At 34.6% G+C, this 17,255-nt stretch overlaps 1 protein-coding gene across 4 annotated transcripts in view; it reads right to left on the bottom strand.

The window, feature by feature from the left end:
• LOC111052514 (esterase OVCA2) overlaps positions 1-17,255 on the bottom strand; it is an 84,091-nt gene that overhangs the window by 53,294 nt on the left and 13,542 nt on the right. For 2 of the 4 annotated variants that reach the window (XM_039433522.1, XM_039433498.1), the window contains exon 5: positions 8,413-8,511. In XM_039433522.1, coding sequence (XP_039289456.1) covers positions 8,413-8,511 — 99 coding nt within the window. Of the gene's footprint in view, positions 1-8,412; positions 8,512-11,283; positions 11,418-15,986; positions 16,211-17,255 lie in introns of those variants that run through there. The other 2 variants (XM_039433504.1, XM_022339219.2) reach the window with 2 other exon arrangements.

Here is a 17,255-nt window from a genome sequence, read left to right as displayed (position 1 = left end):
TATAGAGTGTCTGGAAGCCACCAAGGCAGATTTGATCAACGAGTTGAAAACTAAAAATGCGATAATAGAATTGATACAAACTGAGGATAATTTACCATTGCATAGTGAGAATATTGATTCAGACGTAGAACAATACACAGTTGAAGGTAAAGATTTTACTAAGCCTAGAAAAATGCTGAGGGATATAAAGTCGGTTGAGGATGAGAATAGATTTTCTGTTTTATCCTCGAATGAATCATCTCCTTCGAAACCTCATACACAGCAAGTGGTGGCGCAGGTTCACAGGCCAGCATCACAAATTGAATGTGATTGAATGAGCTTTCCTCCAAGTAATAAACCAAGGCGAGTTTATAAGTCTATGTCGGGGATGAAAAAGCGAAATAAAATAGTAATATTATCTGATAGTCAGGGCAGATAATGATAATTATGACTGCTTTGTGCACACACAGTCCAGCGCTAAACTAAAGCAGGTGATTGAGGGAGGAAAGTGTTTTATAAAAAATATGACTGAGGAAGACTACGTGGTCATTTTGGCAGGAAGCAACGACATGCATGTGCATGAGCCCGGTCAGCTGACCATAATGCAAGGCCTAGATGCTCTGTTTTCTCTACCCAATCGGACAAATGTGATTCTACACACGATTCCATTTCGTTTTGACAACACTGCCCTCAACGATGACATACACTTTGCCAATTCACTTATCAGAAATATATTGGAAAAGTATAAGGGAAAACTAAATATCACCCTCAAAGACACAAGTCAATATTTGAAACGCAGGTGCTTTACACGACATGGACTTCATTATAGCACAATGGGAAAAAAGATAATTTGCGAGGAAATTTTCAAAACTATTGGAAACTCAAGGATTTTATATGAAGCTGCTCAGAGTAGGAGTTTGGTCTGTTCGACAGAAATTGAATCTGTCCAGGACAGTCACAGTCTTGCGGTGCGTTCTGAGGCAGTTACTGATGATGACTCCATCGTGGAATTTCGGGGGTTCTCACCCACTTGCCAGGAGTTACAAGGTTTCTCATTTACTCCAAGGGATTCAACAACTGACAGCGGTGAACATCCTTTTGCAGTACTAAGTGAAGCTGGTAACGTGAGTGACTCTTCAATTGTGAACTTTACAACTGCTCAATCACATTACGATGGTATTTTTTTAGACAACTCTCTATAACTGATCAACACGATCAAAACAATTTAGAGCTCAGAATGTGTTTACAGTCTAAAAGGTGTTCAGGGTATGTTTGCATGTGTTTTGACAACTGTAATAAGAATTATTCATTTAAGCAGCATACTAAACAGAATACTAAATCTGTTCAAAATGTGACTCTTGTTGACACGTCAACGTTTTTATGTACTGATATAGGGGATACAACACCTAGCAGTAAAACAGTTACAGGGGCAATTATAAAAGGAAAAAGTTTTAAATGCGATTCAGCTAGCGGTAATATAAATATTCTCCACCAGAATGTACAGAGTCTATCTAATAAAATAGGTTTAATTGAACAAATCATTGTGGATAAGAAACTAGATATTTTATGTCTTACTGAGCATTGGATGACTGAGGTTGAACTGGAAGTAAATTCTAATCTAAAAAAACTTCAATTAGTTACTGGTTACTGCCGCACAACACGAATGCATGGTGGGGTAGCCATTTATTCAAAATATAGACCTTCACAGTATAGATTATTAAAATATATAAATAACATTTCTGTAGAGCTGGACTGCGAATTAGCAGGTGTAGAATTCTCAAATATTGATACTATGGTCATTACTGTATATCGTAGTCCTCAAGGTACTTTTGAAATGTTTTGTAAAATAATGGAATTAGCTCTTAGTTACTTGAATAAGAGAAACCGAAAGTCAATAGTTTGTGGGGACTTCAACTTACGTTTCAATGCAAATGACAAACAGGCAGATCACTTTGTTAATTTGTGTAGTATGTATGGCTTTGAAATGAGGGTTTATGAGCCGACTAGGGGGGCCAATTGTCTTGATAATGTTTTCTCATCCAGCTTCCAAGACAGTTTGAGTGTAGAAATAAGCAACTGCCATGTCAGCGACCACTTAGGACAGCTTATCTCAGTAAAATTCAATAAATCTCAAAAAAGCTTGTTGTCCTCGAGTAAGATTTATAGAAAAGTCACTAAAATAAATGAAAGTAATATTAATGTATTTAGATGCCACCTGTTAAAGGAAGGTTGGTCAGTTTCTATTTATGATAGTGATGTTGATACGAGCTTTGATGTATTTTTGAATACAGTTATATATTATTATGATCTGAGATATCTGATATATCTATGATATATAATTATCTCCTGATAATTTTAATAGCTTTTTTGTAAATACAGCTGAAGAAATTAAGAAAAAACTTGTTAAAAACTATAGAGTAACATCGGCTGAACTATTAGAAAAGAAAAATATTCCTGAAAATATTAAGAAGTTCCGATTCAAACCTGTAACAGAAAATTGTATCTTGGAAGTTGTAAAGCATATGTCTACAAAGAATAGTAAGGACCACTATGGACTGTCCAATGCTCTAATAAAGAATATTATCAATTGTATTCTAACCCCGTTCACATGCCTTGTAAATAAAGTCATTGCGGAAGGGAAATTTCCCACCTCACTCAAAATCACTAAAGTAATACCGGTTTTCAAGAAGGGTAAACATGAAGATATTACAAACTTCAGGCCCATTGCTATAGTTCCTATTTTTTCGAAAATAATAGAAATTCTGCTTGGAAAGCAATTTTGCAAATTTTTGGAGGAGAATGACTTGCTCTGTAAGACTCAGTTCGGTTTCCGAAAAGGCCTATCAACCACCCATGCTCTGATTAAATTGGTGGAGGAAATTCTGGACTGTTTTGAGGAGAAATGTTCTGCTGCTGTATCATTCTGCGACCTCAGTAGAGCTTTTGAATGTGTTTCACATGACATCCTGTTAGCAAAATTGAAGCACTTACAGATTGAAGGATTAGCACTGGATTTATTCTCCAGCTATTTGCAGGGCAGAACTCAATATGTATGTGTGGATGGTAAAAGCTCGGGTACTTTGTCTGTTAAGTGTGGAGTACCTCAGGGCTCGGTCCTGGGTCCTTTGCTCTTTCTTATTATGGTTGATGATTTGAGCATCAATGTCCCATCGAAAATAGTCTTATATGCAGATGACACCACAGTTCTCAATAGGCATTCAGATGACACTCAGGCTGTGGCACTTTCTGAATCTAATTTGAAGGTAGTTCAAACGTGGTTGAATGCGAATGAGCTGCTTCTCAATGCAGATAAAACAACAACAATCACGTTTGGGCTTAAAAGTAGATCTGCTTCCAATAGCACAAATAATAAGGCTCAGAAATTTTTGGGAATCATTGTAGACCCTACTCTAACTTGGACATCACATTGCCAGTCTGAAAAATAAGTTGAGCAGCAGTGTATTTGCCCTCAAACGTCTTTGTGGTGAGCTGGACCAGGATGGCATTCGTCAGGCCTATTTTGGCATTTTTCAGTCGCATATCCAATATGGCCTAATAGTCTGGGGTTGTGCAGCACAAGCGCATGATATCTTTTTGTTGCAGAAAAAGGCTGTCAGAGTCATTGCCAAAGCTCCATTTCGTGAACATTGTAGAGAAATTTTCAAGGGATTGCGTATATCAACACTCTTTTCATTATACATATTACAATGTTTACTGTTCTTGAAAGCTAATCCCGATAAAATGGAGTTGAGAAGTGCTACACACACACATAATACTCGAACAAGTCAATCTCTGAATTTAGCAAGAAGCAGACTCCACAAGACAGATCAAAGCCCCACTAATGCCGCAATCAAAATTATGAATAGACTGCCCTTTGAAATAAGACAACTTAATTACAAAAGGTTTAGAAATGTGCTAGAAAAATTTCTCTTAGATAATCCCTTCTACTCCGTCAAAGAATATATGGAGAAAAAATTATATCCAAGGGATTTTGAAATGAATTAAAAATAATGTATATTTTTGAATGATGTGTATTGTTGTATATTATGAACTGTATGTAATGTATATTTGAATTTCAATCCAATGTACTACTGTGACTGTTTATTGTAGTGGTTTATTGCCCGTTTTTATTGTGCTGTATTGTATTGTGTTGACTGGCCTATATGTCAAATTGTGATGTACTATTGAGGCTAATAAAGATATTCTATTCTATATTCTATTCTATTCTAACAATCTCCATTCGGATTGCATGTTATTATCAAGTCATTTTAGGTTATTTCAAACAATAATAAAACGTTACATAACCCTCTAAAGGTAGGTCACCCACTACTAAAGTTGCCATATTATTCATTTATTCAAATTCAAATTTTATTCAATCCAATTCACAATATTTAAAAATTATGAGAAAAAATAATACAGCTTAACAATATTAGAGTAATAACTTAATATTTTATAAAGTACATAAAAGTCTAATTTATTAAACAGACAAGAATTCGAACATGCTAAACCAGGACTAATTTGTGAATTTCGATAGAAAAATACTGCTTGCTGAGAGTACAAAACTCTACGTCTGCGAGCAGGAATGAATATCTGATAATTTATGAATTTACAGAGAAGTAGAAAAATATAAAAAGAAGAAAGAAAGAAAAATTAGCAACCAATCACTCACACATTCACACTAACCATGCTCACTCTCCAATTCCAGCTCATTTAGCCAATGCATAGCCATCATTATCAGAGTATTTTAACTAAGAAACCACATTGAATAAGGTCTCTAGATAGTCAGGCATAAGACCTCTAAGCCATCCAAGAACTTTTGTTTTAAAAACAAGTCGATTTTGTGTTCTCTTAATTTCAAGAGGAATATTGTTGAAAAACTTAGGGCCGAGAAATACAAACGCTATTCATTCTTGAAGAGTGCAGTGTCAATCGATTTGCAATTAAATTTACTAAAACAAATTATTTTTGTAAAATCAACGAGTTTTTGGTATTTGAAAAATAATTTTTGAAACGGCCGCCATTTTGTTTTATGAATTTCAAAAAAATGCTAAAAAAATTATAGCTCTTTCTTGTTGTCATGAATGATTGTGCAAAGTTTCATTTCCCTATGTTCAGCTATTATTAAGAAAACAATAATAGTAACAAGAAAAACAAAATGGTGGCTGTGTGAATAACTAAGGACTTTCGAAGAGTTTGAAAATGATATTCGTACACAGGAATATTGCCCTAGATTATAGGTGGAAAGTTTAGAAGCACCCCCTGTATAGTAGGCTATTAATTCCCCAGACGATCCAATAGGACTACTCAATATGCTGAAGCACACTGCCAATTTATGATGACAGAATAGTGTGATATTCAGAAAAAGTCACTTGTTGCAAATCTTGAGATTTGACACTCAAAACTAAAACTGCTGCAACAGCAGGGAATGCGTGAAATAGTCGAATTATACATGAAATGAAAGATAATTTAATGCTCTACAAGCTCGTAATTAGCAAATTCTTGTTTCATCAATATTGTTGAAAAGTTATAAGACTTGAAAGAGCGAAAACTTGGAAGGAAAACTGGCCGAAAATGCATCACTTTAGAACATGAATATCTCGAAAAGTATCAATATATCGAAGACCTTTACATATCAAAACTTGTAGGACATTTATTAAGCTTCATTTTTATGTAGTTGATTAATCAATAGAACACACTGTTTCCAAGATGTTATAAGCATGTAAGTAATAAGTGGAAAATGCAACTTTCAAACCACCCTCATCCCTTCAGCACATGATGTAGGGATTGGGATTTTTTATATGTTCACCCCTAAACTAGTCTCAACAAAGCTGCAAAGTCGAAAATTGTGTTCCAAACATTCCCTCCAAATTTAATTGTCAACTGCTCTATTGTTGCTGAACATAAAATTTCACACTCAACACTATATACAAAAATTATTTTTCAGCCCGGGAATTTTATTACTTATTTAATTTTTTCGATTATTTTCCCGGGCTGACGAATAATTTTTGTATAGTGACTGCTGCAACAGTCGTAGGAAAATGCGTAAAATAGTGAAAATATAGGCTACATCAAATTGAAGATAATTTTATGCTCTTTCATCTCATAATCAGCACGGATTTTTTTCATCAGTCATTCAAGAAGTGTAAGGCCGAAAAGATGAAAAAATTGGAGGCAGAAGTTTTTTTTTCAAAAAATGTCACTTTCAAGAGCGGATATCTCAGAGACTATGAGAGATATTGAAAAAAATGTAGAGGAAAAAACTTGTTGGTAATTTTTTAAGCTTCGATTTTGCATAAAATACAAATGTTCATAAAATGCATAGTTTCCGAGATATATGCGAAAAATGAAACAATGGTACATTCAAACCACCCCCACCCCTTTAGCACAGGTGGTAGGGGTGAGGACTTTTGCTATACGTTAATCCTCTTACTATCCTTAAAAGAGCTGTAAAGTTGAAAATTGTGTTTCAAACTTTTCCCTCTATACCTATATTTGAACATTCGTTGCCTGGACTATATGGTTTTGAATTTATTCTTACCCATGGGCTAAATCAAGATGTGTTGGAGAATTGTCTTCTCAAGAATAAGAGAAATTGGAAACCAATACTCCCATCCAACACCATTGGAATTTAAGAATAGACTGAAGAAAATTATTACTGGGGCGAATCTTCCCTATATTTCCATTAGAAGCAATGTAGAAGGAGATGAATAAATTTTTTGACTGGTACAATGCTTCTAAAAATTCCTTTTCAAGAAGCAGAAGAAGAAATTAGATACGATGAAGACAAAGATTCAATCTGCAGTTCTGAATAAAATTATGAGGATACCTTGTTGAACATACAAGAATCAAATCAAGCCCTCAAATATGTTGCAGGATACGTAATTCACAAAGAAACTGATGTCCAGTACAAAGAAGCAATGTACTCGAACTGTAATTGGATTGAACCCTTGAGCAGAGGGGGTTTAACATGTCCTAATGATGAATTTTAAAGGATAATCCAACTAGCGAATGACATATTTATGAGGATTCACGAAAATACAATCTCATACACAAAACAAGTGATTGAAAACAATCTGAATATTTTGATAAGAAAACCTTCCCGGAAGTGAATGATAGAATTTTACGAGAATTCGCGCGGACAAAAACGTTTGTTATACTTAGTTACATGAACGAGAAACTAAAAATTGCTTGTGAGAAGCAATTAGAAGAAAGCGAAATAAGAAGAAAAACATTAATTTTGTACATTCATGCAAGTGAATACAAAATTCAAGGGAATTAAAGAACATAATACCTTCTGATTGAAAGGTAAGGTGACATCTCATTTTATTTTATGGTATATAGATTTTTTTCAAATAGTTTTGAAACCTTCAAATAACGAGATTTTCAACATAGTTTTGCCCAGCAATATCAGATGAACGGCTAGTCTTAAAAAAAATGTACAAATGAAAATTTAATCGTTCATCCTTTTATGAAAGGACTTTTTCACTAACAGAACTTGCCTACATAAAAAATGTATAATTTTCTAGCTTATTAACTTTTTCATGTCACGTTTTTAGATTCTTGAAAAACTTTCAACTTTATTTTATTCATATAAGTTGAATGAAATTGAAATTAGTATATTCAGCTACACCATTAGAATCAATTATTCATTTGCTACGAGTACAGAAAATTTTAAAGTTCTAGCTCAATCGAAAGGGGGTTGAACACGACGATGTATTTGAAGCTATAGTGGATAAACTGTATGCTCAGTATGCGTCACAAATAAGCAAAACATTTACATTTAACCAAACAAGTACATGGAGGACTCATGAAAGATTCGAATATGTTAAATTGCCATAGTATATTTGAGGGAAGTCAGGAGCTATTTGTTGAGTTCAACAAGTTTCTAAAAATGCATAATAACAATTATTCCTCAAGTACCTTATTTTCATCATTTCCAAGGGAATGAGTAATTTGAAATATATTTTTCTGATTATTGAAGAAAGTTTGAAATGCTGATAGATCTTAAAAGTCGTAATAAATCTGTTTAACTGAATTATTTTCTTATCAACTGACTAGATTAGACTACTGTTAAGTCTAGATTACTAACTAGAGGCTCATCCTAATAGCAAGTTCATTTTTAACGTTATTAAAATTATTATAAAACATAGGAGATATCGCCAAATTGCAAGTGGAACGGGAACGCCTGGTGATGAAGTTGATATTATGCTCGATTTGGTTGAACTCCTCCACAATGAAGCTGGTGCAGGTTAAAAGTTTTGAAAAAAAAACTTTTTTCTGTTCCACTCAATTTTGGTCCATTCAGGTCCTCTTCTCCATTCTCTGAAGAGTAGAAATTTCCTTTTCTACTTGGATTAGTAGCACTGGATGAAGTTACCATATAAACGTCGATTAATTGATTATTCGACAGTTTCATGGAAAGAATACACTGACCTCTCATTTTCTGAATGTGTCCTAAGCACTCCACCAAGAAGCGTTCTCCAGCGAAGTTGTTGAGACGGTACAATTTGTCCGCCTTCACGATGGAATAACCTTCAACAAAATTTCAGTATTAGAAATTGCATTGTTTCAAGTTTATCTTGAATAACGCTGTTTCCAAGAAAATTCAAAGATATTGATAAAATATCGGAATACATTAGTGTGGAATAGAGTAATCTAAAAATTGTTTTTTCTTCTACTAAGTAATAATAGCTCAGGGTTGTCATCTTTACTAACATTGTTTCAGTCATGTTAAATATCTCTAATAGTAATACTCAACCCTATTGTTATAGTATCTAGATGACTGTGCATTGTTTCCCTTATGTATCAATTGATAGTTTTCAGTAAGTTTTCTACACTATCACTTGACGAGAGTACTTGGCTCCGGAAATCTTGTAATTAGGTTTTTGTAGTTTGTAGTGTGAAATTAAAATTTTAATTTTTAAAAACTGTCGAGTCGCTCAAACACGTAACTGGCGCCTGAACTTACGTGTCGCGGAAAGATTTTTCGTTATATCCACGTTCTTTAAACTCGGATTCATTAAGACTCAAGTGTTAATCAGTGTGAACTAAACTTTTTCTCCAACGAGAAAAAGCTAGTATAAAATAAGTGCGAACCAAAATCAACCCTCAAACTTCAAGAACTCCTCTTCAATGGAAAACCTGTTATCCACTATCAAGTTGTAACCGTACCCAGCCTTGCAATTGGCAGATTGGATAGTGAACATCTTCAATCTCACGCTGGCCACCACAGGAGACGAAAGGACTCTACAGAGGGACAGAGAGCTCACCAACTACAGGAGGATTCCAGCAGTTCTTTCATCATCGGAAGGAGAAGACGTCACCGATACCGACGCTGCTGGTGACAACCGCAACATCATCCACCAACCTCAATCACTCGCATAACTAAAAATCTACCGGACCAGAAACGTTAAAATTTGGTAGGTATGTTCAGTTGGCCCTTTAGAGGCGCACTAAGAAATCTCTTAATTATAATTGAAATTTCCATATCATATGTTACTATAGAACTATAACCTAGATAGAGTACCTCTTCGAAACAGTTGTTAACTGGCAACTAAATTAATAATTTTGTCAGGTTGGCATTAAGTTGAGTTGACTTTGTTAGGTTGGCACCAAGTTGAAGATTTAAATGCATTTATCGGGGAAAAATTGATTGGGCACTGCTACTTCAATCCTGGGAATATTAGAGTACTGGAATACTAGACGGATATGGCGAGCGAAGCGAGCCTGACGGCTAGTATTATTATAAAAACATAGAATCACTGGCTCCTTTTCAGGACAGCAGTAAGCCGTCTTTCAGGACCCACAAAAGCAGTTGTTTTCAACAACAATAGTACATCTGTGATAGAGCTGATAGCCGCTCCAAAAACAAACTTTGTTGAAAACAGGTCTGTTCCAAACCTAATTGCGGGAATTACTTTCATGATATCCTATTCACATGAACACCCAATCGAATTCATCAATCGCCTAGATGAAAAACGCACAACTGTGTTAACTAAGTATAAGCTGGATGGTATCAATGGTGAACTTTTGACTAATATAATGCAGTAGTTGAACGCAACTCTCACTTGTACATTGATTGACGGAGTAGATCCAACTTTAGGCTCTCATTTGCAAATCCTACAGATTTGTGATCTAGATGATGCGAGACATAATATTATTAATGACTGTAGAATTGTTCTAAGGAACTTGAACTTCGAATCAAATGTCAGTACTATCAATAAAATTGATTCAAGAGCTTTCAATCAAACGCCAATGTGATCATTCACTCATGGTTATCAAGCAAGCAATAGAGATTTTCTCTAACAGCTTCTCGCAGCCTGGAGTACCAGAATAACTCGAAAAACAGAATAATGGATTGACGCAAAAATTTTCCCAGAACAGACACTTTCAACAAAATTTTCCTCAAAATCAATTTTCTCAATTTCCTCAGCAACCGAGGCCTGTGTAAAATATATCTTATATTCAGATATCCACATAATAGTAAGTGGGACTCACAAATCACTGTCAGTATGCGCACAGCTCAAACAAATCCTTCTAATCGTTTCAAAATAAACTTAAAATCTCCCTTTGAAGTGAATCATTTTCAAGATGACTTGACAGACAACTCATCTCATCCTTTCGGAAACGAATTCCAAAGCATGCAAAACCAGCTAACTTCACTTACTGAAGCATTCAACAACATGCAGGCTCATTTTTTAGGGGTAGGCCCATCTTACCCAGCGGAAACACCCCCAAACCATTTGAATTGAATATTATCAATAAGTCGCTCCCATATTTTGTCGACCAGCTAGCTAACGGTAAATGGATGGTTGACACTGAGTCGTCGAAGAACTATGTGAACCCCTCTATCATACCACTCAATGTGACCAGGTAAAGAGAAAATTTCGTAGTAAAACACCAGCCGGTGAAAGTGATGGGAACGAATACATTTTCATGAACTCAACTAATGTGTTTCCTGGAAGTCCACAAATAAAAAGGTAGGTGTATGACTTTTCGACAGGATGCGATATCCTACTAGGTTACAAAACTTTGAAAGAACTCAATAGTCCAGGCAATTAATGCTCAATAAAGGGTATACAAGGAAAAGTTTGCAAGACAATTTTTTACCCAGCAGATTATCAAATTGATAATCCTTGTTACTGTGATTTTTGTGTTGTAATTGCTACTTGTTAAACTTGCTATATTAGAGTCTCTACTATAATGTGCGTACCAGCTAACACAAAAGTCACGGACATGAACATCAAACGACACTCTGAGTAAATTATTTGAAGAAACTTTTCAATACCATGTGTTTACTTACAAATTTCATCTGGTGAAAGATTCTAAGAATCCAATGTAGTCTTTTTTTATTGTGTTATTGGCTGGAACATAATGTCCTCCTGAATGAAGAAGGAGTTTTGCATCAGCAAATATTGGGGTCAGTTCTTTACTCCTTTCTAGAAAAGACGAGGTAGGCTATTAATAAAAAAATATATACATATAAATTGATAAATAAAAATAATTTATAATAGGTACAAACATTGTAAAACTCCTATCAATTGAACATGAGATGATACTTTACTCCATCATCATCATAATCAGAATCATGATAACCTTTTCCAAAAATAATTTCAAACTTGTATGAATAAAGACGTAATAATACTTTCAGATTAAGGAATTGTGATGTGATTTTTCTAAATTCACATTGTAATGTTAATTTTCTGGTTAACCTAACAAAAAATATGTCTGAGGGATTTGAGGGTAAGCTCCAACTTATTTTTTAATTCATAGAAATAGCTATTGAACGCGTTCAAGAATCTCAAGGAATTTAACTTTTTAAAACTTGCTTGACGTCACTCACGAATGAGATGACTATAATAACTATACTAGTAATTACTTTACTATATAGTCCAGTCAAGGAAAGGTTATAGAGGGAAAAGTTGGGAAGTCAATTTTTGACCACGAAGTTCTGTTCAGGGTAGTATGGAGGTAAACATATCAAAAGTCCCCACCCTACCCCCTGTGCTAAGGGGGTGGGGGAGGTTTAAAGGTATCATTTTCTCGCATAAAACTAAAAAACTATGTATCCTAAGGACTTAAATGAAATATAACAAGAGCGGATATTTCGAAAACTGGAGGAAATATAAAAAAAGTAGTAGAATGAATATTGTAGGAAATCATGTAAGCTTCAATTTGTTATATGACATTTAAGTCTTTAGGATACATAGCTTTTGAGTTTTATGCGAGAAACAAAAAATGGTACCTTGAAACCACCCCCGCCCTCTTAGCACAGGGGGTAGTGGTGGGGACTTTTGATATGTTTATCTCCTTATTACACTTAACAGAACTGTGGGCTCAAAAATTGTCTTCCAAACATACCCTTCCCTCTATACCCTTTTTTGAGCATTGATTGCCTGGACTAATATGATATTAAACCTGACATGTTTCTGGCGCTAGTAAATAATTTCAAACCATTAGTTCAGCAGATCTCCTAAAAAGGTGGTTTGAAATGGAATTTTTCCAACAAAATAATCGGTGCTCAGATAAAATTTGTTTCATGTTTGACCAGTTTCATATACTGTAAATTTGTTTCATATACCGTATCCATAGACTAAGTAAACATCGTACACATCCATAGACTAAGTAGGTTAGATCTGTGACCGAATCATAAGAAAGAACATTCAAATATTGCATTTGCAATTCAACATTACATAGAATTCACACTTTAAACCCATGAAACTTTCTTAAATAAAGAATATCTATGGAGAAAAATTTATTAGGGAAATGATTGGCCTCGTGGTCGCGCTGTTAAGCTATCGATAAGATAAGTTTAGAAGCCCTGCTACTCCACTACCTCCGTAAACAAAGCCATAGTTCATTCTGGTGACGTCAGCACAGGTAGGGTGCCTACCTCCTACACCAATAAAAACTCTAGCTGATATAGATCAGCTGAAATCAACGAATTTTTATTGGTGTAGGAGCCCTACCTGTGCTGACGTCACATGAATGCACTACGCTTTTGTTTACGGAGGTAGTGGCTACTCCCGTTGTGAAGGTGACCACTTATAAAGATGAGCCCCTCTAAATACAATTTATGAGTTTGAAAATTGTTTAAAGGTGGATCGGATCCCACCTGAAGGTTGGTTTTGTTTGTGCGTAAACTTCCGACATCGACCGCGGCCGGGTCGGGCTCGAACAAAATGGTCGACTGCTTATGTGTTGAATCATAGGAACGTTTTCGTTTATGCAAATTTTTCACTGCGGACCAAACAAGTTTTCTCTTACGCGTTTGATTGCGGCAGCACTTCTCGAGAATCAGTCTCTCGACCGTCCGCAGGGAATTCCAACCTTACTTTTTAGAAGAACCAGCAGGCAAGAGTAAAGAAGACTGAAAACCCCCAAATTGAAATTGTTCAAAGTTATACTCTATTACTATACAATCAGAATCTTAAAGAACACTGGAATGTATTGAGAAATTGAAATAATGGAAACTAATAATAAATTTATAAAGACTTTGATTAATTGTTTTCTTAAATGAGTCACAATTGGAGATTTTTGTCTAGACAAACTGTGGTATGAATATTATAGTTCATCGTGCTCTTCTTTTTCTTTTAATGAAAAGAGCTGTGATATAATCCATATCAATATCAATTACAACATAATAAATAATTATTTTCTAATATATAACAATATTTGTCATGCGTTTGTACTACTTTTTTCATATAAAATAATCTATAATAATAATAACATTTTATTGTCAGAAAGCCATATTATATAGCATTGACAAAGTCATATAACTAAATTACAGTTTTATAACTAATTATAGTTGAGTCAAGCTTAGATTTTTTTATCACAATATATTCATATGACACTCATAAAATTTGGTCAATTTATAAAAAGGATTTGTAATCAGCCATCCGTACATCTTTTGTTCAAATATTTTTGAGGCATACAATAAATATGAGGAGGCAGTTTATTAAACAGTTTCTGCCCTGTGATTTCAAAACTGTTGAGAGACTTTGACAATCTTTGGTGCTGTATATCGATACGACTACTATGCCTAGTGTTGAAAGAATGCACTTCACTTCTAAACTGCAGACTACTCAGATTTTTCCGGCTATGAATGAGGACATAATATATATATATATAAATTAATCACAGTCGGAATTTTTTCAGTAATGAAAAATGGTCTGCAATGCTCAAGATAAGATGAACCTGTAATGATTTTCAGAGCTTTCTTTTGAAGAAGTAGAACATCATTTATATGAGAGGCATTACCCCATAAGATCAGACCGTAAGACATAATACTATGGAAAAATGAAATGTAAGCCGTTCTTAAATACTTTTTTGGCACAAGACCAGTGAGACTTTGAAGAAAATATATTACTCTGCTAAGTTTTAAGCTGACATACTTCAAGTGTGGCTCCCATGTAAGCTTCGAATCCATATGGATGCCTAAAAATGTCACACTTGCAGGATTTTCAACTGGGATTCCCCTCCTCAAATTGAAATTCATTTGCTCGGTTTTACTATTATTAAGAGCAAGGCCGTTTGCTTTGAACCATCGAGATGCTTGCTCCTTAGTAAGCTTGCTTTCCTGGATAAGACTATTGAGATTATTGTTGAGATTCAAGAGTGTGGTGTCATCTGCATACAAAAATGTATCAGAATGGACGTAAGCTGGAAAATCGTTGATCATAATCAAAAAGAGGAAAGGTCCAAGTAAAGAGCCCTGAGGCACCCCAGACTCGACCTTCAACATTGATGACTTCTTACCATTTCTGCCCAAAGTGACAAGTTGACTTCGATCCACCAAGTAAGACTTCAAGAATTTGAGGAAATTTTTACCTATTCCATAATATCGTAGCTTATCTAAATGAATTCCATGGTCAACCGATTCGAAGGCTCTACTCAAGTCACTGAAGGTGGCGAAAGCATAGTCCCCCTGTTCATAGGCTTGCAATATTTTCTTTGTTAGTTTTAGAAGAGCGTCTACAGTGGAGTTATTTTTCTAAAGCCAAATTGAGAAGAAACTATCATGTCTAAACGCTCAAAGTGTTTGGAAAGTTGACGATAAACTATGGTTTCAAGAATTTTTGCCAATTGGTACAATAGAGATAGGTCTATAGCTACTCGGACATTTCCTATCCCTTTTTTATAAATAGGTACCACCCTTGACTTCTTGAGCTCATCTGGAAATACTCCTTCTAACAAGCACTTATTAAAACAGTGTGTCAGCGGCATCACCATACTATCAATTACTTCCTTCAATAGATTGACAGATATTCCATAAAAGTCACAGCTATCAGAGGGCTTAAAACATTTGACTATGTCTGACACATATTCAGGGAGCACCTCACAAAAACTAAAACATTCAGGCAAGCTGAGTCCCTTAATAGAATTTAAATCTAATGATGTTCTTCATATTCCAGTCAATAAGCTTCTAATATCTTATTACAGACTGGATAAAACAATTGTTCAGTATATCTGGATGCAGAGGTACACTTTGTCTAGAAATATTATTATCATTATTAGCAACTGTGTTAATTATTTTCCATGCAGCTTTGCATTTGTTATAAAAAGTTTCAATAGAATCGGTGTTATAATTATTTTTAGCCTCTCTAATGGATTTCTTATACTTGTTCCTACATTCAATATAAGCAGATTTTGTTTCCATAGCTTTTATTATTTAAGCTCATTAGTGATAACACTTGCTCCTTTAAAGCTGTCAACTAAGAACTGTACCAACTCCTCTATTTATTCTGCCTACCTCTATTATTACTGACTTTACATGTTCTCTCAGGAATATTATAATTGAAAGTATCTAATAATTTAGCAAAGAAACATGAAAACATATATTTAGCTGGTTCATTTTTACAATATATAACGGACCAGTCAAAATTATACAACGCATTTTTTAAACTACTAATTCTATCTGCAGTTATGGGTCTTGTTGTTACTAGCTTTAATACTGTATTATTTATCTTATTGCTATCAGTACTATCCTTATCAAGATTCTTACTTACGATATAATCGATGGTCAGAAACTTATGATCTGAGTACGGAAATGGCAGAACCCTGGTAGAAACGGCTGTACTCCTAACATTAGTGAGTAAATTATCAAGACAAGCATTATCTCTTGTATTCTCAGTATTTGTAAAAGTCATGTTGAATTGTCTTAGTAAGTTTTTAAATTCAAAACAGCTAAGCTTGTCTCTATTTGAGTCAAAATCCGAGTTGATGTCACCACCTATAAACAATTTAAATCTCTTAAATTAAGGTCTACATAAATAGTTTAGGAGTATGTCCAATTGTTCCAAGAAGATTCTACAGCTTCCATTTGGAGATCTATAAATTGATAAAATTGGTTATTTTGAAATATGATTGATTACACATGTAACTTCAAAATTCAACTCCCTGCATAGATAATCAACATTCAAAGAATCAAACTCTCCAATTGTATTTCTTATAAAAATTGCTACTCCACCTCGAATGTGATTTGTTCTGTGGAAACTACTGCCAAGGTAAAAGTCGTCTAGTTTTACAAAAGGCAATTAAGCCACTCTACACCAGTGCTCACTCAAACAAATAATATCAACGCTGTTATCAACAGCTAACTCATTTAACATATCCTCCTTATTGATTAAACCCTGCATGTTGATAAACCCTAATTTCAATTTTCTAAAAAAGAGTTTCGAAGCTGTATATCAATCACAGATGAGTCACTGATTTCCATGTTTGAACCACTAGTTTGAGTTGACAAGTCTATCGGGATCGAGCCAATGCGAGAACGGTCACAAGGAACAGAGTCACATGAGGAAGGGGGCTGCTCTTCACCATCAATCGAGATAGTACCTCCGTCGTCGTGATGGGCGTCTCCGAATTGACACACAGTCCTGCAGCGATGTTCATTATGACGTCGGCAAATATTTTTTACCTAGGTAGTTCAGGTGGAGACCATGTGTTGTGTGGAAGCGTGGCCCTAAAGATCTCAAGTCCGAAAAATACACGTTGGAGAATTGTTCACTTATGTCTTTCAAGCGTTCATTGGTTTTTGCAATCTCCTCATTTCACATGACCAAGAGGGTAAGTCATATCGATAGCAATAATAATGAAAACCATGGTAATAATAGTGTTAATGATATCAATAACGATGATAGTAATAACAATGATAATAATAATGATGAAGGTAAAAGTAATTATAATAATGATGAAAATAATAATAACAATAGTAATAGTAATAATGATAATGATAGCAGTAATAATAATAATAATAATAACGGTTATAATAGTGA

This window comes from Nilaparvata lugens, chromosome 1 (genome assembly GCF_014356525.2).
Source record: "Nilaparvata lugens isolate BPH chromosome 1, ASM1435652v1, whole genome shotgun sequence".
Lineage (NCBI taxonomy): Eukaryota > Metazoa > Arthropoda > Insecta > Hemiptera > Delphacidae > Nilaparvata > Nilaparvata lugens.
Note: the sequence above shows the minus strand (reverse complement) of the source record. Positions and strands in the feature narration are given on the sequence as shown.